The sequence below is a fragment of the Dama dama genome, chromosome 26, assembly GCF_033118175.1.
Source record: "Dama dama isolate Ldn47 chromosome 26, ASM3311817v1, whole genome shotgun sequence".
In the NCBI taxonomy this organism is placed as follows: Eukaryota; Metazoa; Chordata; class Mammalia; order Artiodactyla; family Cervidae; genus Dama; species Dama dama.
Window position 1 is genome coordinate 35247603 of NC_083706.1, and position 27108 is coordinate 35274710.

The 27108-nt window shown below is 40.3% G+C and overlaps 1 protein-coding gene and 1 long non-coding RNA gene across 5 annotated transcripts in view; one reads left to right on the forward strand and one right to left on the reverse strand.

Annotated features, from left to right (window-relative positions):
• The window catches only part of AIG1 (androgen induced 1), a 264454-nt gene extending 263780 nt beyond the window's left edge, over window positions 1-674 (forward strand). For all 4 annotated transcript variants that reach the window (XM_061130350.1, XM_061130348.1, XM_061130351.1 and 1 more), the window contains one exon: window positions 1-674. In XM_061130350.1, coding sequence (XP_060986333.1) covers window positions 1-38 — 38 coding nt within the window. In that variant the 3' untranslated portion in view covers window positions 39-674.
• Window positions 666-27108, reverse strand: LOC133047240 (uncharacterized). The gene is made up of 4 exons (XR_009690699.1): window positions 26974-27108; window positions 25446-25517; window positions 24720-24896; window positions 666-2899 (listed from the first exon to the last, which is right to left on the reverse strand). It is a non-coding gene; the product is annotated as an uncharacterized LOC133047240 (long non-coding RNA).

The following is a 27108-nucleotide window of genomic DNA, read 5'->3' on the forward strand; positions in this document are numbered from 1 at the left end:
GCATGGAAGAGGAGAAAGAGAAACCTAAACTGCAATGAGATCTAAATCTAAACAGAAGAGCAGAATGGAGCTACGACTGAAGACTCATTACCCCCTGGGCATCGCTGATGGAGGAGAGGAAGCTTCAAAGAAAATGGTGGAACCAGCCTCTGCCTCCCTGCCCCAAAGGAAGGGAACACCTTTTATGGAGACATATGTGTAAGAATAGAATATGGATATTTCCAAAATAACTTCCCCTCAATTGTGTTTTAAAGAATTCTTTCCAAAATCATTATTGATGATAGCATCTTTTTTTTTCTGACTCTTCTAGTTTTTACAACTAAAGTTGGTCATTGGATTTTAATTTTTGCAATTGTAATTCCATTTATTCAAGGAAGAAAAGAATCCTATTGTGTTTCTTGTTGAAAAATATGTGAAAATCAAAGGGGCTGATGTGAAGCAAGACATTTGTGTATTTATTTTTTTCCTATACTGAGTAACGTAAGCATAAGCCTGGAGGAAATGGGGCCGATGTTCCCTATTGCAATAATGTCACGATTGCCTTAAACAGGCAATATTAGTAATAATTGCATTGATTTAGTGAAAACCCTGAGTGTACTTGGATCTCATGATTTAACCTTGTGAACATTTCCTAGATGCAAGCTATAACTTGAATAAACAGCAAGTAACCCTTAGCCCAGTGTCTACACAGTGCATCTCAAAACCCCTAGCAACACTGGTGTTTCTTTTCCGATTTTGTTTCTATTATTAATACTTCACGAAAAATGGGTTTACTGAGCATCTGCTGTGCTGAGTCATCAGTCGTATCTGACCCTTTGTGACCCTTTGGACTCTAACCCACCAGGCTCCTCTGTCCATGGGATTTTCCAGGCAAGAATACTGGAGTGGCTTACCATTTCCTTCTTCAGGGCATCTTCCCAACCCAGGAACAAACCTGCATTTCTTGTGTCTCCTGCATTGCAGGAGACTTGGATTCTTTATCTACTGAGCCATCGGGAAAGCTCGAGTTCCTATAATTTTTGTTCGTTTGTTTTAAAAATGTGGATCTTTCTGATAAACCCAAAAAAGAAAAAAGCTAACTCATGAAAAAGAAAGCTAACTTAAGAAATCTTTGACCATAATGATTTTTAAATAATACGCCAAATAGGTAGCAGAAAACACATTAAATCTTAGAGAAACATAAGCAAGGAATGAATAAAAATAAAAGCAAAAATTAAGTAAGGCAGCAGGAAACAAAGTGGAACTGATAAATATATTAATAAATGCAGTATCTCATCTATACAAATAGGATTAAAATATGCAAACTACTTATACGCTAACTGAAAAGAAAGAAACACAAAATACTTGGCAAAATAAGCACAGATGTGAACAAATTTTTAATTATAAAAATACGTTTTAAAGTTCTATGGCAACAAATTCTTAGAACCCATGAAATGTACAATTTTCAAGGAAAATGGATTCAATAAGAATTAGAAAGCTGTAATGGATTGAAATTCATGAAGGATCTCTTTTTAATGTTCAGTTAACTATCTCCAAAAAAGGAATTAGGTCCAGAGTATTTTATGAGCAAGTTCTTAAGAACTTTCAAGTAACAATTCTCATGTTTATTAAATTGTTCCAAGGTTACAAAATGATGAAACACTTCCCAAATTATTTTTCAAAATTAATAAAACCCTCAAAGCCAACATAGCAAAAGGAAATTTTTTTTCCTTGCTTTAACAAAAATATCAGCAACATAAACCCAACACTTATAGAAATCATTTTTCAATACTGAGGTTTATTCTAAAAATTCAAGGATGGCTTAATACTATGATTTTTGTTTAAAAAAAAATTGTCTCAATAGTACACAAAGGAAAAACTCATATGATTCTCTCCATAGTTGCTCTGAGGCAGTTGAGAAATTTTACCTTTTCTGATAATACCATTAGTAATATAAAAATATTTCATATTATGAGAAGCAATAGTCATCTCAAATTCCCTTTTAAGGTCAGAAACCAGATAAAGATATCCATGACAGTGTTACTGTTATTTTTCTGAGATGTTTGTGTGAGCTACATCCAGCATCAAAAAAGTTATATTTTGACCTAAAGTGAAAAAGTTTTGTTTTTAAAAAACGGCTTATATAACTATAGAATTGATATTATTAACAGAAAGGAAAATTAAATATCGTTCAACAGGAGGCAGGAAAGGAGCAAAACCACCAGAAGAAATTATTTCTCCAGTTGACTCAGAATGAAGAAACCTCAAGGAACGGAATACTTCTCAGGGCTTTCTGGGGCAATTCCTCTGGGACCCTGTTACTATGCCTCTTCTCTAACAAATAGCACTTTCCTACTATTGCCACCAAAACCACACCTAAAGAAATTGACACCTGCGGGGCTTTAGACCTAAAGCTGATACAACTCATTTCTCTGCAGCACGCTGAATTCACACACCGCTTTCAGGTTTGAAATGTGATTCTGTGATCAGATTTGCGGTGAAGTTTGGTTTTCCCATGGTGGATCATTTTTGCTTTGGGAACCTCAGGCCCTGAACTCTGGCCACACTTCTGGCAGGATGCCCAGGGCTGTCTGTACCAAGACAGGGGATTCGCTAAAACCCTCCCACCCAGCCCAGTTGCTGCCAGTGCACCCACTGACCCTCCACAGAAACCTCAGGCTTGCCCTGGAGCAGAATCCATCAGGATGACTCGACTAGTTGCTCTACTAATCACCAAGTGGAAGAAAAAAATTATTACCTGTGATTTCTCTCTTTGGTTGGATCCATGGCTTAACTAACCCCACCAGTGCTCAAAAGGATTTTCATGCTTCACCTTCTTCCCTGCATGCCTTTTAAAGACAAATCTGCCATCCATGTTCTTGAGGGAGCAGGGAGGAGTGATGTGCTTTTAGCTCCACTTCTGAAACAAGAAATAATAATTAATTAATGCAAATCAATAGGTAAACACTTAACAAGAAATTGTGCCAAAGATGCACCACAATGAAAAGCTTCTCAAATTATTTTTCAGACTTAATATACCCCTCAAAATAAACCAAAAGAGCGCAAAATTTGGCTTATCATAGATAAAATACTAGCAGCCTAAATCTAATAATTACTGTAGTAAAGTAATAATTTTTCATGACAAAATAATGTATATTTTTCTCCTGAGGGGCTTTTTAAAAAAACACAAGTAAAAATGGAAAGATACACTAAATTCTGGAAAAGAAGACTTCATTCTTAAAAAAGATTATTTTTTGTCTGAATAATTCATAAGTTCACTGGGCCACCAGGGATGCTCAAGTTCAATGTAACTCCATTCTAAATTTGACAAAGTTTTTTTTTTTTTTTTTCATTTAGCAGAAGAATACTTAAGTAAACACTGAAAAACCTTTAAGAGGATACTTAAAGCATATGTGTGCTATTAAAACATTATTATAAAAATGCAGTAATTAAAACAGCATGGTATGGCTCAAGAATAGAGAGAAAAATAAAACAGAAAGCAAACCCCGAAACAGGTCCTAGTATATATATATATATATATACATATATATATATATATACATTTAATAAATAATAAAGGTAGCATTTCAAAGCAGGAAGGGCATAATAAATGGTTGAAAGGTGCTGCAACAAATGAATAACTATTTGGTAAAAAAAAGAAAAAGCTAGATTTCTCTCTTAAAAAACACACATAAAACATAAACACATACAATTTCAGATAAAGTAATGAAGTGTAACAAGTATAAAAATATAAGAAAATATATATGAACAGTTGATCCTATAATAGAGATGGGGGAAAGTATGTATATATTATATATGATATGTATATTATATGTACAATAATGTATTTATGTATTTAGGAAATTGATTATTACATATATATGAAGAAATTGAATATAACATATACATTAAGAAATTGAATCTTCAGGTCTCATAGCTGATATACTGTGGGGCAGTTGAGAGATTTACCAAGATGAGATCAGGATAATAAGAGCACCATTTCCTTAAATAAGAAGCATGGAGGTGAGCTAGGCTGGAATGGGTTTGGTGATGAACTTGACTTTGGATTTTTCTGTATGTAAGTCAGGTGCTCGTTTAGTGAAATTGTAGGGACAGAATCTAGATTCCAGAGATTTGAGGAATCATTGACGTTAATGGATGGTAAAGAAGTAGAGCTAGCAATTACAGAATGACCCCCTCCCCCGTTTTTTGTTTGTTTGTTTTTGCTATACCCTGAAGCCTGGGGTGCCACCCTGGGGGCCTTTATGACTAGGGATTGAACCTGTACCTCCTGCAGTGAAAGTATGGAGCCCTAACTACTGGACCACTAGGGAGTTCCCCAGAATGCCATTTTGAATAGAACACAGTCTACAAGGGGGATACAGATCAATTGTGGATATTCCTGGTTTGTGAATATTCAGGATTGCCTTAGGAGAAAATAAGAGACAAAAGGCCTTGGAAGTGAGTTTGTAGGACAAGGGCAAAATGCACGGACTTCTTTTTAGTGGCTTTAACGGCTGCAATTTTTTTCCTCAAAGAATTGTCTGAAGAGAGGGAGAGAACTGAGAATGGGGTTGGAGTTTGTAACATACCCTAAAAGAGTGGCCTAGACTATGAAAACATAGAAAGCTTTTGAGCCCACGCTGAGGGCCCCCGAAGATCATGAATTTACCTTAGTGATAACAAGGACCGTTTGGGAATTTCCTCCAAGAGACCTCAACAGGCCAGGCATCATAAAGAAGTTAAAAGTTTGGTTTAGAAGAGAAGGTATCACAAAAAAAAAACAAGCAGGTAAGAGCTAAGAACATCGGCAAGGATGGTTGGAAGGATGACCCATGGAGTCTAGAAGGAACTGAGGAAGAAAGAAAGAGCAAAGACCAATTTTGGGACACAGAAAGTGGCCCAGAAATTGGCAGTCTCAATAAGGTTGGAAGGCAGGGAAATGAGGGCAATAGATAGGAAGTCATGATCATAGATTAACTTTGAATTTAACATTTTACAGGTGCATGAGATCATATGATTTTTTGCTTTTTTAGTTAATATGACATAGTAATAACATTCTCCCAAGATATCCACATCCTCTAATCACCAGAGTCTTTCAATATCTTACCTTTCATGGCAAAAGGGACTTTGACATAAAATCAAGGTAAGGATTTTGAGATGCGGGGGATACCCTGGATTATCTAGTGTGTGTGCAATCGAAGTCGCTTCAGTGATGTCCAACCCTTTGCGACCCTATAGACTGTAACCCTTGGGGCTCCTCTGTCCATGGAATTCTCCAGGCAAGAATGCTGGAGTGGATTGCCATGCCCTCCTCCAGGGGATCTTCCCAACCCAGGGATCAAACCCAGGTCTTCTGCATTCCTGCATAGGCAGGTGGGTTCTTTACCACTCGCACCACCTGGGAAGCCCATTATCCAGTGTATCTTGTGTAATTACAAAAGTCCTTGTAAGAGGGAAGGAGGCTCACAGTGACTGCAAGACATCTGACCATGGATGGTGTCAGAAGTTGGAGTAATGAGAGGAAGGGGCCACAAGCCAGAGATTACAGGTAGCCTCTGGAGCTTTGAAAAGGCAAGGAAACAAACTCTTCCCCAGACACTCCCCACCACCTTATTAGCACCTTTACTTTTGGACTTCTGACCTCCAGAACTGTGAGGTAGTAAATTTAAGTTGTGATAATTTTTTATAACAGCTATAAGAATCATATGTTATCATTAAGCACTTTAGTATGTTTTTGTGGGCTAGTCTTGCAATGCTAAACACACACACAGAGTCATGCTGCTACTAAGTCACTTGAGTCATGTCCGACTCTGTGCGACCCCATAGACGGCAGCCCACCAGGCTCCCCCGTCCCTGGGATTCTCCAGGCAAGAACACTGGAGTGGGTTGCCATTTCCTTCTCCAATGTATGAAAGTGAAAAGTGAAAATGAAGTCGTCCAGTCATGTCCGACTCTTAGCGACCCCATGGACTGCAGCCCACCAGGCTCCTCCATCCATGGGATTTTCCAGGCAAGAGTACTGGAGTAGGGTGCCATTGCCTTCTCCACACAGAGTCATAGCCACATGGTAATAGCTAGAACTCATATTTGTGACTTTCTAATCATTGAATGACCAACACTGTTGTCCTTCACTAAGCCAAGCCAATTTCCCAGTGCTGACAAGCCCATCAGAGTCATGCAGACTCTGATTTATTGAAATGGAAATGCTGAGGAACATTGAAGACGTCCCCATGGAAACATCCAAAGACATTTGGACACTTTGCCTCCCCATCAACTAAACAATGCAAAATTTTTGAGACAGATGACCCTGATTTCCAGTATAATTCAAAGGATTTTGGAGTAGTAACACATGTCTATGTTTGCAACAGGGAGTTTTGCCAGGAAGAGAGGTAGCCATCTTATGTCCAAGCTTCACTGAAAATGTACATTTTGAAGGACTTCCCTGGTGGTCCAGTGGTTAAGACTCCATGCTTCCAATGCAGGGGGTGCGGGTTCTATCCCTGGTTGGGACATTAAGATCCCACATGCTGTATGGCGTGGCCAATAGAAAAAAAGAAAGAAAAGAAAATACACCTTTTTTAAAGCCTCAGTCAAATCAATCCATGCAGTAATATTCTTTCAAGGGAATTTTGCAAGCTTGTGCAATCAAACCCAATGTAAAAGCTTTTAAAATGCTATCTCTGGTTTTATATACATGCACAAGCATATTAATAAGTTTGATAGAATTGTCTCAACATAGACATTTGCAAGAAGGAAATTCATTCATTTTCAAGCAGCACTAAATGTCCTGGGCCCTCAACCCTCTATCCTGCCTGAACCAGACACCTTATTTCTTCGTCCTATTGAGGTTTAATATTTAATCCTGTGCTTTTTGAAATCCAGTCAAAACTTCTCTCCCTGCCTTTCCCTGTGGCTGGGGGAGAGTGAAAGGGGCTCTGCTTATGTAGCAAATGACAGCAGAGCTGGCAAGTCTCTGCTGTGCCTCTTAGTCTAACACCAAGGGGCTTAAGGGCTTTGAGTGGCGATGAAACTCTTAGCCCTTTAGGGGGCTCTGCAAGGGCCCACCCTCACCCAGTTCTCTGTCCTCTGCTCCCCTAGTCCCAAGGCGACAAGCAACCCACCCAGAAGTTCTGCTTCTGTCCCGCCCCAGCTGCCTCCCATGGCAGGCATTCTTCAATACCGGCCAAGCCAAGGTGGGGGCCCAGGTTGTCCTGCTCCAGAAGCAGCAAATGCTCTGACACTCCACCCTGCCTCCAACCCCACTGCTCGTGCTGAGGGTGAAGGGAACTTGGGAAACACAGATTTCATCAGAAGAGGGAGGAATAAATAGAAATTTCCCTGCTTCCTGTCTCCCAGCTTCTCCAGTAAGGGAAAGAAGGAAAAGACATTGTTGACACTGCAGGAACCTTCCTTCAGATGACCTAATACCCCTGACCACCCTGTGTCCTTTATTCTATAAAGACCAAAGAAGTGGAGTCTAAGAAACTTGATTCTGTTGGAGGCCTTCTGTCAGCAAAGCTCGAAATGTGGGACTGGCATCAAGAAGGCAGTTCTCAAAAGGTGAGACATTTGGCAGGTTTTATCTTGAACCATGGATTCTGGTTGGCATTACCAGGGAAGCACAAATGTCCTTCATCACCATTTTACCACTCTCTTTATATATATAAATTTTGTATTATGGTCACCGTCATTTTGGAATTTTTATTACAAAATGGTTTTCCACAGACAGATCCCCTATAACATTGTGGCTGTGAGTTTTCCATTTAAACTCGCTCAACTTGAGACTCTAATCTTGGCAGTAGTTAAATTATAATTTAGGAGGTCCTATACTGATTTTGAGAATCGAGTTGACAGTCCAGGATAAAAGTTTCTGAGAATTGAGCATGGTAGGGATAAAGGGAGGAAGTCCAAAAACAGAGTTTGCACTTGTGAGAGAAACTGGCAATCTGCAGCATATATTCTGCACTTAAAGTAGGAAATTAAGGCAAAGTTGAAAGAAAATGTGCTGTGTCTGGGGAATTTGCACTTCCTGCCATGAGGAAGTGATAGCATCTGGAATTATCTCCCCCACAACTATAAACCAGAAAAGATTGTTAAAATATAATAAAAGTACTGATTTTCGGACATTGGTGAACAGAGCTGCTGAAGGCTATGATCCCTAAAGAAAGGGAAATTAACTATATGTGCCCTATGACAGCCTTGGCTTTCTGCCTGGAGGCAGTTCCCAGATTATAGCATTGGGAGGGGGAATCTCAACCAAAGTCCAGCGGTCTCACTAAGCTAAGGAGCCCAGGGTTCAAGGAGACTGAGGTGGCTCGAATTTGTGGAAAGAGTATTGGACGTAAGAGAGCTCTGAAAAGAAGGGGCTCGAGGAATCTGCGTAGAGTTTCCTCTGGTCTTTGACTGAGCATCAATCTTCACATGAACACAATGAAGTTCTACAGTTTGAGAAAAAGAACAATTAATGAGGAACTGTAAGCTGAATAGGGGCTTCCCAGGTGGTGCTAGTGGTAAAGAACCCACCTGCCAATGCAGGAGACGCAAGAGACGTGAGTTCAGTCCCTGGGTCAGGAAGATTCTCTGAAGGAGGCCATGGCAACCCACTCTAGTATTCTTGCCCGGAGAATCCCATGGACAGAGGATCCTGGCAGCTATAGTCCGTAGAGTCACAAAGAGTTGGACTTGACTGAAGCGACTGAGCACACAGACACATAACCTGAATAAATCCAAGAGCTCGTGTAAGGCCAGGACTAATTCGTACTCACACTAGCCAGAGCAAATAGACCTCATTGAACAGAAGGGGCTTGAGGGGTCAGGTTGAGTCACAGACCTTGAATAAATTTTATTCAAGTCCCACTCTTTAAAAGTGTTAAAAGTAACTTCAAAATTATTAAACTCAGAAACTTTACTGCCTGAGAGAAAAAGCACAATACTCTTTAACCAAGAGTGAAACAAACAAAAATCCAAACAAAATTTATCATAATTATAAATATACTCTATCTGTCAAGAAGTCACATAGAAATTTGACATAACTGGGAGACAAAGGGAAGATGCAAAAAAAAAAAAAAGCAAAGCTTTTATGTATGAAAAATATACTGAATGGGATTAACAGAAGATTAGAGAATGTATGAGGAAAAGGATCTGTGAATGTGAAGGCATCGCAGTAGAAATGCTACATCCTGAAGCGCAGAGAACAGGAAGGTGGGGGGGGGAGGCTGGTGAACAGTCTCAGTGACTTGTGGAACAATATATAATTGAAATTTTATTTTAAAAAAGAAGAAAAGAAGAGATGGGGAGGAAGCAGAAAATAATACTTGAGTAAATAATAACAGAAAATTTTCCAGTTTTGTTGAAAACTATAAAGTCACAAATCTAAGCTCAACAAATCCCTTGCTGGATTAAAAAAAAAAAATCACATCAAGAGAAATAATAGTCGTGTTACTGAAAGCATATCATAAACAGAAAATCTTAAAACCGTCCATAGAAAAAAGTCAAATCACATAGAAAGATTACATCTAAGAATCACAGATTTCTTCTCACAAATTATGCAAGTGCAGAGAAATGGAAGAACATCATTAAAGTGCTGAGAGAAAATAATTGTCAGCCTAGAGTTACATATCCAGACAGATACATTTCCAAAGTTAAGGCAAAATAAAAAAATTTTTGAGACAAAAATTGAAAAAAATCTGCCATCAACACTATACTGGCAGTGTAGGCAGAAGGCAAGTGATACCAGATGAGAGTCTGGGTGTCCACACTGGATGAAAAACATTAAAAATGGCAAATTTGCGGTTAAATGCCACAAATTTGTGGTTAAATACCATTTTCTCATATTATTATCTCTTTAAAAGATAGTCCGTTTTTAATCAGTATGTTGTGGTGTTTAAAGCACATGTAGTAGTAAAATGTATGAAAACTTGTAGCACAAGGGATGGGACAAGGAACCTTTGTAAGACGCTTCCATTATTCAGAAATCAGTATAGTGTTTTTGAAGACAAACTCTCTCAGTTAAAAATGCAATTTGAAGGTAACTGCTAAAAAAAAAGGGAGACATGGCTAATAATCCAATTGTGGGGATAAATGTTAGTTGTTCAACTGTGTCTGACTCTTTGCGACCTCATGGACTAAAGCCAGCCAGGCTCCTCTGTCCATGGAATTCTCCAGGCAAGAATACTAGAGTGGGTTGCCATTCCCTTCTCCAGGGGATCTTCCCTCCGGTAATTGAACCCGGGTCTCCTGCATTGCAGGCAGATTCTTTACCATCTGAGCCACCAGGGAAGCCCCTAAGGATAAAATGGAATACTAAAAAGCCCAGTTATCAAACTGTTCTTTATCTTGATTGTAGGGATGAATCATTACGTGTATGCAAGTATTAAAGCTCAAATTCACATTTTCAGAGAATGTAGTTTATCATACATAAATCATTTCTCAGTAAAGTTAATAAAAATAACCTAATGGAAAACAAGAAAATGGGAGAAGCATAAAATAGATGGGATAAATAGAAAATAAATAATAAGATTATAGGTTTAAACCCAACCTTTCAATAATTTCATGAATCTAAGTATTTCTATAAGAGATAGGAATCTTCTGACTGAGAGACATGGTAAGACCAAACTATATTCTGCCTACAAGAAATTAATTTTTAAAATAAAGTTACAGGTTAAAAATAAAAGGATTAAAAAGATACACCATGCACCACTAGTCCTAAGAAAGCTGAAGTAGCTTAATTAATAACCACTAGTCCTAAGAAAGCTGAAGTAGCTTAATTAATAACTAACAAAATAAACTTCATAACAAAGAACACTAACAAGAATAAAGCAGAACATGTAATGATAAAAGAGCTAATTCGTCAAAAAGACATAACAATCGTAAATGTGTGTGCAACTAACAATTGTTTTAAAATGTAAGGTAAAGCCTCATAGTTTTGAAAAATAAATCAGCAAATTCATAATTATAGTTGGATATGTCAATACTCTCAGTAATTGATAGGACAGTTAAATAAGGTATCAGTAAGGATATAGAAGCTTCCCAGGTGTGCTACAGCTAAAATAGTGCTTAGAAGAAAATGCATATCTACAGATAATTATTTTAGGAAAAAAAGTTCTAAAGTCAATGCTCTAATATTCTGCCTTAAGAGGTAAAAGAAGAAATCAAAACAAGCCTAAAGTCTAAGACAGAAGGAACTATGAAGAAAAAAAATGAACAAAACAGGAAATGAACAAGCATAGAGAAATTCAAAGAAACTAAAAAATGATTCTTTGAAAATATCAGTAAAATTGATAACCTTCTAGATAAACTGATCAATAAAATAAGACAAACATTAACCAGCATTAGGAGTGAAAAGGGGGAAATCTTGCACTACACTGGAAACATACAGACATTAAAAAAGTAATTAGAGAATATTATGAGCAAATTTATGCCAATAATTTAAATTGAGGTAAAAGAGACAAATTTCTTGAAAAGCAAAAATTACCAAATGGACTCAAGAAGAAATGGAAAACCTGAATATCCTATAAAAATTGAATAAATTTAATTCCTGATTCAATTCTCACCAAGATAATTCCAGGCCCAGGAGGCTTTAATTCTTTACTAGAAAATAATGTGAAACATTTAAGAAATAATACAATCTCCGCTATCAAGATCTCACAGAATGGGGATTGCCAGAAGTGGGGAGTGGAAGATGGAGGAAATGAGTGAAAGTGGTCAAAAGTTGCCAACTTCCAATTATCAGATAAATCAGACTGGGCAATGTAATGTACCACATTGTAACTGTAGTTAACAATGCTCTATTGTGTGCTTGAGAGAAAGTAAATCTTAAAAATTCTTATCACAAGAAAATAAATTGTAACTCTGTGAGATGATGGATATTAACTTATTATGCTAATTATTCTGCAGTATATACATACATCATTATACTATACACCTTGAACTAATACAATGTTATATAAAAATTATATATATCAATAAAACTGGGAGGAAACATTTAAAGAAGAATAGCAATCCTGTATAAACACTTATAGATCACAGAGGAAGGAGGAACCATCTCGTTCTTGTAGGCAAGCATCACCCTGACATCCAGTACTGCCCTTAGATGCCAGCAAGCAGGTCTTTGCTCTGGGCTCTGAAGCTTCAGGAAGCCCCACACTTTGGGAGGGGAGGGCACTCCTCAAGATTTTCTAAGTCCCCTGGTGTCTGGGATCAGTTGAGGCTAGCAGTGCCACCTAGGCAGAGTGCCTTGAGCCTGGACCCTCGTAAGTCCTGGTCCAATGTTTTTTTTTTTACCTGACTCTCTACCATTCACCTGGGCTCAATCACATGCCAAATTTGCACATGGGATTCATACCTATAGGGTCAACCCAAGAGCCCGTGGCAAGGTTCCAAGAGCCCGTGGCAAGGTTCCAATTCCAGGAAGGAGGACTGGCAAGCAGATTGCTCTTCTTTTCTAATACAATATTGCTTTTGAGGGGTCGTGAAATATTGGGCCTCCAGAATGGACCTGATATGCTAATTTTTTTCTGGCTGTGCTTGTGACATCTTGTTCCCCCAATCAGGGATTGAACCCATGCCCCGTGCATTAGAAGCATGGAGTCTTACCCACTGGACCGCCAGGAAGCTCCTTGATATGCTGATTTTGAGTGACTTATGTCAGACACGTCGGGCTTCCCAGGTGGCGCTGGTGATAAAGAACCAAGAGACTCCCATTGGATCCCTGGGTCGGGAAGATCCCCTTAGAGGTGGGCATGGCAACCCTCTCCAGCATTCTTGCCTGGAGAATCCCATGGACAGAGGAGCCTGGTGGGCCACAGTCCATGGGGTCGCACAGAGTCGGTCACGACTAAAGTGACTTAGCATGCACACATGTCAGACACATAGCAAGTTTAGGTCTCTGGGCTACTAAGAGTTCACTGCCAACCCTTGGGTTTGAGCCGCATATTTGGACCAATGCCTCGACTTTCACCCACCTACATTCTGACAACTGAGTCGTTCACGAGTCCAGCCCCTGAAGGAAGCAGGTGTCCTCGCCCTGTGGTGGCAGAATTCTCTACCCCTCGCCCTCCCCTCTCGAGCCTTGGGGTTGGTCACCCACTCCTTTCTGCAGGCTTCATGTGACAGGCAGTCCTCTGGAAGTGGTTGTGCCTGTCTCCTGTCTCCTCTGGGGGTTTGGAAATCATTGCTCAGCACACCCATTGCCTTTCTGATTGATTTCTCCCTCTCACCTCTGACTGGTGTGGCCCTGCTGCCCCTGGGTTTAGTCCTGCCAGATAATCAGGGAACATTCCTTGTACAACAAGGGATGGCCTTTCTTGCTTTGCCCGCAGGCTCCCACGTCTCTTCCCGGCTAGTGGCAATGTCTGGAAAACAGCAGTGTGGTCAACACTGGGAAAGATTACATTCTAAAAATGCACTGATTACAGTCTAAAGACTTCTACATCTAGGCTCTGAAATTCCGAACCCTACATTGAGCACGACTGAGAAAAGAAAGATCATTCACATTTCCCTGCATACTTGGGGTGAGACTTGCATTTGTGGTCATCATCCACAAAGTATAGTAACAACTGTTATTGTGTCTCACTGGAAGCCGGTATTCATGGGTGGTAGATGGGTCATGTGACATTGTGAGTTAATGGTGTGGTCATCATTAAATAAAAGGTAGTAGTATAGAATTGCAGGGGTAATTCTGCAAACAGTGCGAACAGGTTCCAGCTTTATGAGTAATACTAGCATTGCTATTTCATTTCTGGTAGTGAGGCAAGACATAAACCAGAAATGATGCATTTGATAATAAAGAACCAGTCTACGGCCATACCACCCTGAATGCGCCCGATCTCGTCTGATAATAAAGAACTGGAAGAAACGGTTCCTGGACTTAAATTCAAAGAGCTGGATAATAGAAAGGACACTTTCTGTGCACCCATAAGACAATAAACAAATACATGAACATCTCTTTTCTACCTATGCATCACATAGACTCATGGATTTTGTAATACATTTTTAATCAAATTATTTATATAGACAAAGACCTGGCAAAAAAAAAATTGCCTGGAGCCTCACACAGTCTAGCGAATACCAAACCAAGTGCATCATACAGAAAAGAAGCCTACAGATGATATCCCTCAAGATCTTAAAGATCTCAGAATTCTTAACAGAACATTAGCAAATTGAATCCAGCAATTGTAAAAAAGATAATCCATCACAATTAACTGGAGTTTATCTCAATAATACAAGGTTTGTTTAGCATTATGAAAAGCCATCAATTCAGCATATTAGCTGAATAGAAGAGAAAATGGCATGATAATCTCAATAGAGGCAGGAAAAGAATTTGAGCAAAAGTAAATGTCCATTCATGAAAGTATTCTGTGTCAGGCACAGGGTCTGGGTGACAGAACTTCCTGAAACAGAAAAAGCCCTGGTCCTGGAGATAGACTGAGTTATGACCATGTACTTACTACGCCTCCTTCCAGAACTGAGGCTCAGAGAAGACCAGGAACATTCTCGAGGACCCACCCTAAGGCAACTGAGCATACATGCATGTCCTGGGTCTTTGTTGCTACATAGGCTTTTCTCCAGTTTTGATAAGTGGGAGCTATTCTCTAGTTGCAGTCCACAGGTTTCTCATTGAGGTGGCCTTCTCTTGTTTCGGAGCATGGGCATTAGGGTGCACAGGCTTCAGTAGTTGCAGGACGTGGGCTCGGGAGTTGTGGCTCCCAGGCTGTAGAACACAGGTTCAGTAGCTGTGACCCATGGGCTTAGCTGCTCTGTGACATGTGGGATCTTCCCTGATCAGGGATTGAACCCTTGTCTCCTGCACTGGCGGGAGGATTCTTTTCCACTGAGCCACCAGGCAAGTCCCAGATCTTGACGTTCTTATTCTGTTTCCTGCATACTTCCATCCTCATTATCTGGGCTGGAGCAAGGAGTCCCTTAATCAGGAGAAGAAATCCAATAAACAGAAGCAGAAAACTCTTGGGTTGTCATTCATGAGGTTCCACTGGTGGGACTAAATCCTAGTCAGGCTCTTTTTCAGGCAGATCACTCTTGACAGATGCCCTTTGAAGCTTTGGGGTTACTGGATTTTTGCAAATAATATCCCAGAGTTAACCTCTTGCTACATCATCTAACTTTCAGAAGAGTTACTTAGGGCATAGAGTGCTCTCTTATTTTAACATCAGTTAAGACTACGACTAAGAGAAAAGACTGTTTCCCTGCAGGAGAGTTTCAGTGTAAATCCTCTTCCAGTCCAGCTGTGTTGGGGATATGAATGACAGCTCTGAAACAGGGCAAAGCGGTTCACTTCCCTAAAAATAATTTTTTTTTACCTGCAGTATATTATTTCTAGCAGTCAAGGGGCAGTTTTTAAATGCTCCACTCTAGTAAGTGGCGATAAAGACATTATCTCCCTTTCTTGCATTGCCTTCCAGAAAGGGAAACTGTTTTACTTACTGTGTGCTTTCTCACTCTTTATTTAAACATTCTAATGGCTTTAAAATAACCTTGGATACATACATACTCTTTGGTAGGCATCAACTATATAGACATTTAAAATGATGACACAGGAAGAATAATTTGGAAATGGTTGTGATGGATTCCCTCTCCCTTTCCTCCCCCTGACGGCCCCCATTCTGCACAGGGACCCCTCCTCCTCCTTCTCCCAGATTTCTGACCATTTGCTAGCCAGGCAGTTTCTTATCTCATTATTTCTGCCCATTTATCAGCCTTCAGCCCCTTCTCTTCATTCCTGCCCCTCTCTCCAACAACTTTCGTTCTGTCTCCTTGCTTGGGGCAGCAGATTTCATAACCTCCTCTGGGAGTGGTGGGCATTCCCCACCGCTGGAGGGCTTGGTCCTTTTATCCAGAGAAATGACAGGCAGGGGGGCCTGAGACAAGGGTGTGGACGTGGGGAGAACTGGGCTGGAACTCTGCCAGGCCCCCTGCTAACCTAAACAGAGTGCCTTTGTGTCCCCCACCATGTAGGAATAGAAGTGGAAAGTGTGGGTCCCAGGACACTGGAAGTACTCCTGTTAAATTGTTTGGGGATTTTTAGGCGATTAGCATATTGATTGTTACCACAGACCCCAAACTCTGGATCTCCCCAAGATCCTTCAGTGGCCCCTCATTCTGTTACTGCCCCCTCCACAGCCCCTTCAGTGAGTGAAAAGGAACACTTGTAACAGACAAGAAAGGGCAGAAAAGCATTCATGGTCTTTTGTGACAAATTCCCGAGTTTACCTTCCTGAGGCTGAAAGGAAACTATTCTGTTTGAAACAAAAAAGAAATGAATGGTGAGCTCCAATCGCGCAAAGCCTGGGCTCTCAAGCTGCAGAATCGGACAGGCGTGGCTTTAGTTCCCATCTGGGCCATTGCCCCACTGAAAAGTGAAAATGTTAGTTGCTCAGTGTCCGACTGTTTGCAACCCATGGACTGTAGCCCACCAGGCTCCTCTGTCCATGGGATTCTCCAGGCAAGAATACTGGAGTGGGTTGCCATTTCCTCCTCCAGGGGATCTTCCCCCAGGGATCAAACCTGGGTCTCCTGCATTGCAGGCAGATTCCTTCCCATCTGAGCCTCCAGGGAAGCCCCTGGGGGGCCTCTTTATTCAGCTCTCTAAGCCTCAGTGTTCTCATCTGTAGGGTGGAGATAATAATCTACCCTTCCTCACTGAGCTGCTATACATGAGCAGTCAGACAGTTATAATGGGCTCAACCTAGCTTATAATAAGGATTCAAGAAGGGAAGACAGTCCTACTCTTCAATGCAATGTAGAAACTAAAGAACTCATTAGTAGTGGCAGCTATTTGCTGCCCTTCAGGAACTCACAATCTAATCAAAGAAACAAAAATACAAAGAAAAAAATAAGTAAAAATATAATTGAGGAAAAGATTGATGTTATAGACAATGGCCATTATAAGAGACAAGAGAAATTTGTAAACCCCGAGGAAGGTATTAGAGATGCTAAAAAGGACACAACGTTTGCTTAACTTTAAGAAATCAAAACTGCCTATGTACAGCCATTCCCATCCTGTCTTTCCTAACCTTAAAGTTCTGAGATAGTGGAAAACTACAGATGGTTTTGCAGGACAACGTCTGTGACTACAATTGAACTTGGCCTGAATCTTAGCCTTCTGCCCTAATGGCTATGGGAATCCTATCAAAGGGAAAATTGGAAGAAGCTCTGAGTAAGATCACTATGAAGAGGGCCATGACGATGCTCTTCAGCCCCCTTATCTTAGACAACTCTCATGGATAGTTGCTTTTAATCAAAAGATTAATGTTTTTCAGGCCTAGAAAATATTGTGAATTATTTATCAGTAATTTATTCCCTTCATTTTTCTCTGTTCTTTGTGTCTGGAAATCCTGTTATTCAGATGTTAGACAGTCTGGACTGGTCCTATAATTCATCAATCTTTTCTCTAATCATTTATCTCTTTGCGTTTTTATTTGCTCTGCTTTCTTGGGAATTTCCTCATTTTGTCTTCTAGCCCTTCAATTGAGCTTTTCAAACGTGAACATGTTTTTAATTTCCAAAAGCTCTTTTATGCTCGCTATATGTTTCTATTTTATAGCATCCTATTTTTTATTTTCTAGATGCAATCTCCTCTCATTTCTTGAGCCTCTTAATGTTTTAAATATATTATCCCTTTTCTACATAGCTTTTGTTGACTACACACTGTATTTGTTGATTTTTTAAATTTATTTTTTAATTGAAGGATAATTGCTTTATAGAATTTTGTTGTTTTCTATCAAACCTCAACATGAATCCTCATGTTGAGGATTCATGTTGCTGATTTTTTTTATTTGGGTGTCTCTCTGCCACTTTAGAGCTTTCCCCAGAAGCAAGGGAGTTTGGGGTTGTTTATTCATGTTTAAAAGAGAGATGCTAAAAAATCAATTTGGGTCTCTAAGAAGGTGGGAGGGGTTATCAAGCCAACACTTCCCATTAGAGGTTTTATCTGGACAGCCTGATGCTATCCAGTTTCACCATCTGTAGATCTTTCTTCACTGACTGATTAGATGCCCTGAGAAGAGTCTTTCGAACTCCTGCCTGAAGGCCTAACTACCAGTGCTCTGGGAGTCAAATAGGAAGATGAATGGTGGAAGAGGAGTGTCTCAAGATTTGGGATCAATAGTTGTGTGTGTGTGCATATGTGTGCATGCTTGCAAGTGCATTGTACATAGATAAACTGTCTTAGTCAACCCCATGTACCTCTCTCCACAATTACCTTATTCAGGCTGCTTTAGCAAATACCAGAGATAGGATGGCTTAATCTGCAAACATGTATTTCTCATAATTCTGGAAGCTGGGTAGTCTAAGATCAAGGTGCTGGCAGATCCAGCTCTAGAAAGACCCTCCGTCTTCATTTCCTGCCCTCTCCTTCTCCCTTTTTATCTGCCAGGCCTCAAAAAACATTTATTCCCTCACTCCCTTTGTCTAGAAAGTTTGAGCAGGAGAGTAGCAAGCAGACTTGCATTTCTGAAAGATGGCCCTGTTTCAATGTGGAGACTGAGAAGCAGAAGACCTCTGCTCCGGAAATGTGGGGCGTGGGCATGAGAAAGAGGGGTGGCTGGGAAAATGCTTTAAAACAATGCTGTCCAGTAGAACTTTCTGCCATGATGGCAGTATTTTACACTGACACTGTCTTGTGTGGGAGCTACTGGCTATATATGGCTTTTGAGCACTTGAAATATGGCTAGCACAACTAAGGAATTGAATTTCTAATTCTTTTCCAATTTGTGTGTTAGTTGCTCGATCATGTCCAACTCTTTGCAACCCCATGGATTGTAGCCCATCAGGCGCTTCTGTCCATGGAATTCTCCAGGCAAGAATACTGGAGTGGGTTGCCATTTCCTTCTCCAGGGGATCATCCTGACCCAAGGATGGAACCCGGGTCTCCTGCATTGCAAATTTTTCCAATTTACTTAACTGAAATAGTCACAGGGGTTTCTTGGAAGTGTAGCTTTAGAAGTAGAACTGTATGAGCATGCATGCATGACTGTGTGTGCATTTAAAAAACATTTTTAAATACCATTATTGAGGTATAATTGGTAAAAATAAATAAATTGCATATGCCTAAAAAGTGTACATTTTGATGTTTTGACATTTGCATCTACCTTGAAACCATGACCATAATAAGAAAGTGTGCACATCCACCCTCTGAAAATTATACATAAAATTAGCACACCTGAAAAACAGATGCTGCATAAACATGAAAAGACACTAGATTGCATCAGCTGTTTCTTTTTCTGCTTCAAGGATAAAAATGCAGAAAAACAAAACTTTACACCTTTTTCGTCTTTTTGGTGTTTGGGGGTTTTTTCCTTTCCAATTTCAACATTATATAAAGATTCTTACAGCTGAGGTAAAAGTTCTAGAAGGGATGGAAATAAGATAGATTCAGATATAGAAATGACTTGGGGCCCAGAAAAGTCAGAGGAAGTCTTTGCACCAGGGTCTTCGCTGTGCCTCCAGAAAGAGCTGTCAACCAACTCGAGACATGTCGTGTATGAAATTCAGACTACTTTCAAAAAATGACGGCTCAGATGGTAAAGAATCTACTTTCAATGTAGAAGACCTGGGTTCGATCCTTGTGTCAGGAAGTTCCCCTGGAGAACGGAACAGCAAGCCAGTCCAGTATTCTTACTGGGGAAATCCCATGGATAGAGGAGCCTGGTGGGCTACAGTCCATGGGGTTGGAAAGAGTCAGACATGACTGAGCTACTAACACTCACTCACTCAGGCTTACACTTGGAAAATCCTATTGTCCCTGGGAATTTCACTTGAGATTAAGATTTTCTCAATAAACTTTCTTGTGGTTTTTTTTCATTGTATAGATTTTACCGCTTAAATGCTTGCATTCCATAGGATTTCTGTCAGGAACATTATTGTGCTAATCCAGGGAGGTAAGCCATTTTCAAGATTTCAAGGAAAAAGAAGGAAAATGGTTCAAAAAAAGTTATTGGGGGAGCATTTAAAATGTATCAATTTGGGATTTCCCTGGCAGTCCAGTGTTAAGACTGAGCTGCCAGTGCAGGGGGCCTGGGTTCGAGCCATAGTTGGGGAACCAAGGTCCTACATGCCATCTAGTGGGGGAGGGGGGGAACACCTACCTATCAGTATTAAGACACGGTTCTCTCTTGTCTTTGCTCTGAGGCTCCCAGAGTGTGTCTGTGGGGCCCCTGAGGCCCCAACTCTGCAGAGCATCCGTGAGGATACTGCGTGCTGCAGAACACTCTCGTCTTCTAAAGTATTTTTAGAGCAAATTCTTACTACTCCCCCAAAAACTAGTCATGTTGATTTAGGGACTGTCCTTAGAGGTTGATATGGGCCTCTTTGTTTAAAGATAAAAATAAGAGAATTCCTTTCATTATAAAATAAATTTGTGGGAATTTCCTGGCAGTCCAGTGGTTTGGACTTGGAGCTTTCACTGCAGTGCCAAGGTTCAATTCTTGGTTAGGGAACTAAGATCCTGCAAGTCACACGGCACACAAATAAATAAATAAATTGATGTGTGATAAATCCAGGCATTCTCCTTAACATTGATCTTCCATTTTCCTTCACCTCATAAACCCCCTCCAGCCCTGGATAGAATAAGAGAGCTTCATGCAGGCACCCATTGATTTCATTCACAAAATATTGATGATAGTTCTCTCTGTGCCAGGTACTTTTCTAGGAACTGGAGATGTAACATTGAGCAACAACAACAAATCCTACTCTCACCCTAGCTGACATGGGTAAGACAGAAAATTAAAAAGAACAGCAGTAAATAGGTAGGTAAAGATAAGGACTGTAGGAAAAATCAAATAGAACAGGTGATGGAATTGTCAGAGCAGGGGGAGTTGCCATCATATATAATTTTGTCAAGAAATTCACTGAACAGATCTGATCAGATTTCTGCAGTTAGTTGGGGTGTTAGCCATGTGGATATCTGAGGAAAAGGCTCCAGGATAAGCTTTTCTTTGGTGTGTCTGGGTTTGGCTGGCGCAGAGCAAGCCAGAGATCAGGGAGAAAGAAGAAGGCCAGATGATGTAAGACACAAGAGGTATTATCACAGAGACCTGGAACCCAGATGAGATCAGAAGTTTTTGGCTGATTGCAGGCAGAGCTGTGATGTTATCTAACATATGTTTTTAATTGACCACTCTGAGGTTGCTGTCATAAGACTAGAGTTGACATGGTGTGGGAAGTCCAGTAATGTCCATGTCCTTATCCTTGGAAACTTCGAATATGCTATATTACATGGCAATAGAGAATTCAGGTTGCAAATGGAACTAAGGCTGCTAGTCAGCTGGGGAGAAATAGGGAGATTATCCTGGATTATCTGGGTGTGCCCCCATGTAACCACAGGGCTCTTCTTTTAAGTGGAAGAGGGAGGCAGGATAGTCAGAGTCAAGACTGAGGCAACGTCAAAGATGCAACCGTCATTGCTGGCTTTGAAAATGGAAGGGGCTCATGAGTCAAGAAATTCCGGCAGCTCAGAAGCTAGAGAGGGCAAGGAGCCTTCCAACACATTTTAGACTTCTCATCTCCAGAAACATGAGATCATTAAATTTGTATTGTGCGAAGCCACTAAACTTGTGCTAATTTGTTAGAGTGGCAGTCAGAAACTAATAAAGATGGGGTGTGAAGGTGGAAGCAAAGACAGTTTAATCACTGGGCACTTACCATGTGCCAGACACTGGGTTAAGTACTGATGATAAAAAGATAAAACATATAGTTCCTATCATCAAAAAGCACATAGACTAAAAGAGACACATAAACAAGTAATTACAGAAGAGAGTAAATACTGCATACAGATGTACATGAAAGCCTCAGCCCTGACACAGAGAGAAGCACTCAGGCCTCTTCTCTTTGGAAATTAGGAATGGTGGTGTTTTTTTTTTTTAATTTTAATAAAAGTTCTAGATGAATGTTGAGAAGAAAAAGATCTAGACATGCCCAATGGTAGAACAAGCACATGTAAAATCACAGAGGTATGAAATGGGGTGGAATAGTCCAGCCCTGTAAGTAGTTTGGAGATGATAAATATGGTGGGGCAGTGGGAAATGAATTGTGAGACATACAGATCACGAAGAGTTTTGCATACTGAGAATCATAGACAGTGGGATAACTGCAATAATTGCAGGAAATTAATCAGGAAAGATTAATGCTAAGATCATTCCAAGGGCAGTATGGAGCATATATTGGATAAGGATGAAGGACAGGATTGGAAAAATAAAGGCTTAAAAGAAGAAAGATCCCAGAGTGGTAGATTCAATAGGACTTGATGACTGATTGGATGTGGGTCTTGGAGAAGAGGGGACAGTCTAACGTTACTCTAGGGTTTTGGTTTGGCTGATATATCAGTTAGGACTAGGTTTGGCTGTGAGTAATAAAGACAAAAATAGCAAAGTCTAGAGAAAATTGATGCTTAATTTCTTGTGCATAAGTCCAGAAGTTGGCAAAGTAGGATTAGAACAGCTGTGCTCCCTGAAGCCCTCAGAGACTCAGGTTCCTTCCAGCACAAAATGCAGTATTTCCGGGGCGTGACCTCAGCCTTGTGGTCCAGGATGGCAGCTCAAGCTCCAGTCATCACACTCACATTCCCAGCAGCAGGATGGAGGAAGGAATAAAGAAAATAAAGGCAAAGGAAGGATGCTAGTGATATTTTCAAAAGCCGCCCCATGGCACACCAGTGTGCATTTTCCTTTGGCCAAAACTTAGCTACAGAGAGATTGGGAAAGTAGCCTTTATTCTGAGTGGCCACTAGTCAGCTAGAAATATGGATTGTATTTCTATGGAAGGAGGGCAGAGCAGACAACGGGCCACAACAGCAGATTTGCTCCAGCTGATCTCTGATGATGCTATCACTGAGCCAGAGAGTAAAGAAGGAAGAAATGGGGACCAAGAGAAAGCACTTGGCTTGGCTTATGTTGCGTTTCAGGCATTTTGAGACTATAAAATTGGAGCTGTATAATGGTTGTTGAAGACAATGGGTCTGAAGAGCAGAAGCAAGAAATATGCTAGAGGTGAATACTTGGAAACCACTGTGATTTAAGAGTAAAGATGACTGAGAGGTGTGAGGGAGGGGACATACATATACCTATGGCTAATTCACGTTGATATACAGCGGAAACCAACACGATAGTATACAGCAATTATCCTCCAATTAAAAATAAATAATTTTTTTAAAAAGAGTGAAGGTGAGTTTATTCAAGTAGAGTCTAAAGAATGTCAGAGGAGAAAGGTCAAGAAGACCTTTGGCAATGTCCATATTTGTAGGAAACAGAGGAAAAAGGAAGGAGTCAGCAAAGGCACAGAGAGAGAGGACCACGAAAAAAAGTGATTAATCAGAATCCAGAGGAAGAGGGAGTTTCAAAAATGTGGAAAGAGTCAGCGTGTGAAATCTTAGAAAGGATGATGAAAGGAAGATCAGCTAGAGAAGGAACCATACTAATTCATAATTAGGAGGCCATCGTAAAGACTGGCAAGATGGTTTCAGAGGGAGAAGGGGAGAAGCTATGCTGCAGAGAGTTAAGAAGCAGATATTTTTAAATAAGTGTAACAACTATAGACATCTTTTAAAGATGAAAAGTTTAACAGAACAGAAACACCGGGTGATAAGAGAAATTTCACATGGACATGTGTAGAAGATGATTTTGTTTAACCCGAATTTCCTTTTGAATAAAGTAGTGGTGAGTGAAGGGGTAGGGGAAGCGGGTGGCTGTTCTGCAACCCCTGGGCTAGAGCTCCGGCAAACCAGCCCCCATGTGTACCCGCGGGCACCGAAGGCTAGCGCAGTATTCAAAGAGCTCATTTCAGCCTCTAATTTCATTTTATACTTCTTCTCTCTAATTTTATCTCCCTCTACGTCACCAACTCCCACTCCCTCACTAATCTCTCCCACCACAAACACATGACCCAGGCAGGGCCTAGGAGAGAACCCATCCCTCTGACTCTACTAATTAGAACAGAGATGAACAACTAGGTCAAGTTCAGTCATTAGAGTTCCCCCTCTCTGGGTTTTGACTTTAAAGGGGAAAAAAAAAAAACAGATCTTGGCTTTTATTTTATACAACTGGAAGGATATGAACCTGGAACAGTCATATTTTTAACACGTGTTTTTACTACATCTCAAAAGCCTATATGTTGGAGGAAAGACTTAAACTGATGTAGAAGGGAAATGGGGGGGAATGTAGGAAAGAAAGGGTACCTGATGTTACTTAGCCCTCATGTTCAAGGAGCTGACCTGACTCCTGGTTTACACAGCTCTTCCTCTGAGAACCACCTTGAGTTTTGTCAATAATTTCTCCTTTTTGGTTAGGCTAAGTATAGGAGTGATTTCTCTGACTTAACTGAATACACATAAGGACTTGTATGGTCTCCCAATTCCCACCACCCCAGCAAGCCATACTCAGGTGGGAATAGATGTAATAATCATGGATATCTGGGCAGCTGGGCAATCAAAACAAATGCAAATGGCTTCACCGTGGTCAAGAGCCCCAGACAAATGAGCCAGACAGTACCCACACAGTACTGTTTTGGAGGAATGAAGGCAACACCTTCTGAAGGTCAAAGATTCAGGTGTTTGGGAAGACAGAGAAGATTGAGATAGAGAAGTTTGGGAAGATACAGAAGTATACAAAGATACAGACAGATGTTTGGGAAGAATTGTGAGCAAGGAGAAAATACGACCAATGTAGGTTCTACTTGAATTAAGAAAACTAAAAGTGAGTGGTTGAGGACAACTGAATGAATTGCCTTACCACATGAAATAATTCACTGGGGCTTTAGAAACTGCTTTGGAGAAATACAGATGGTTGAGATGACTTAGTGACGGAACTTCTCTGGTAGTGCAGTGGCTGAGACTGTGCTCCCAGTGCCAGGGAACCCGGGTTCAATCCTTGGTCACGGAGCTAGATCCCACATGCTGCAGCTAAGACCTAAGGCAGCCAAATAGATAATTATTTTTAAAAAGGTAAATATCAACGAGTTGCAATAAACCTTATGTAGATCCTGATTCTAAGAATTAAGAAAAAAAAAAAGAAAGAAATGACATAAACTATAATACCAAACTGTTTGGCAATGGTAATTACCATCAAACATTAACAGTTCATTTCACTTAAGTATTTTTGGACACTAATTAGGGACTCAGAGGGTAAAGCGTCTGCCCACAATGCGGGAGACCTGGGTTCAATCCCTGGGTCTGGAAGATCCCCTGGAGAAGGAAATGGCAACCCACTCCGGTACTCTTGCCTGGAAAATCCCATGGATGGAGAAGCCTGTAGGCTACAGTCTATGGGACTACAAGGAGTCAGACATGACTGAGTGACTTTACTTTCACTTTAGGGACTCAGAGAGAACACAAAAGAAATAGGAGGCAGAGCTCTGACCTCAAATGCTCCAGTGCAATGGAGAGGGCAAGGCTTGACAGACATGAAACACAAGGGTTTAAAAGGACATAACCAAAGGCAGAATATATGCTGTTTTACCTCAAAGTGTCAGTAACATAGAAGCAGCTGAAGGCTTCTGCATCTCCACTTATGAGGCTTCCATTTCCTAAACTGGATCAGACGAGATGGAAAAATGTAAAACCTTCAGTATTACCAACACTTTTTTGGCAACTGAAAACTCAATATATCCAAACCAACAACATTCAGAATAAAATTAATTTTGGGCAGTTGATAAGCACTAGAGGGCTCTAAAATGACTTCCCTGGTGGCTCAGATGGTAAAGCGTCTGCCTACAATGCAGGAGAGACACAGGTTCAATCCCTGGGCCCGGAAGATCTCCGGGAGAAGGAAATGGCAACCCACTCCAGTATTCTTGCCTGGAAAATCCCATGGATGAAGGAGCCTGGTAGGCTACAGTCCATGGGGTCACAAAGAGTCAGACACGACTTCACTTTCACTTTCAGAGGACTTTAAACATCGTCATATCCCCCCTTGGCATTCTGATATGAAATCAAAAACAGAATGTCCTAGGATGTTGAATTACCTTTTACCCACACAGCATGGACTTGAAGTCATGTGGATAAAAATAAAAGCAAACAGAGCAACAAGAGAATAAATATTAAACTATTACAACTTTGTGTGTGTGTAAGTCACTTCAGTCACATCCCACTCTTTGCGACCCTGTGGACCATAGCCCACCAGGCTCCTCCGCCTATGAGATTCTCAATGCAAGAATACTGGAGTGGGTTACCATTTCCTCCTCCAGGGGATTTTCCCAACCCAGGGATTGAACCTGAGTCTCTTACATCTCCTAAAAATTGGCAGGTGGGTTCTTCACCACTAGCACCACCTGGGAAACACAACTTAGTGTTTTATTGAAGGAAAAAAAAAATGTTAGAAGAGAGATGTTTGCTTCAAACTTCATTAATAGTACTTCCATACCCTTTTAATTCTTTATATAATACTTAGAAGTTAAAAGTGACAGTAAAATTAGGATAACATAACTAATTTTTTAACAAGGCAAACTCATCCACAACTGAATGCTTGAATGGAAAAAAGTTCCATTAAATGATTCCAGGGGCTATTTTTATTATCCACATGTCTTTAGGGAAGGAGGAAACTGTTTAATCATACAATTGCTCAGATTTTACTGCAATGCAAATTTCAGTTCTCTGTGTCTTTATACAGTTGCATATTTTTTAAAAGATAGAGCTTTAACAGAAAAGGAAAAAAACCAATCCAGAAAAAAGAAAATACAATCCAGAAATATTTTCTATGTCAGATCTTACTTTCACACACATGGAGTGAAAAAATTTAATTGAAATACATCAAAACTTGTTCATTATTTTATATATCCATGCACATTTTGGGTGTTTCATATTTTCCTGGGCATCCACATGTATTCCAAGGGAAATTCTACTGGGTTACATTTCGTCTGCACAGATAAAAGGAGAATTGCACTCTTCTAAATTGGTGATGGCTTTTCACTCAAATTCAACATTAAAGAAGTTTAAGTTCTTGCAATTATAGCTCTCTAGACCACATCAATGAGTTTTCACAGACTTACCCTCGCTAGAAATTGTACAACTGAAGAGATGAAGAAACAATGACATCCTCTTTAATTAGAGCTTTGCTAGATCCATTCTCTGTATATTATAGACATCCTTCAACTTGATTCTAACACATTTAAGGCATCTGAGGA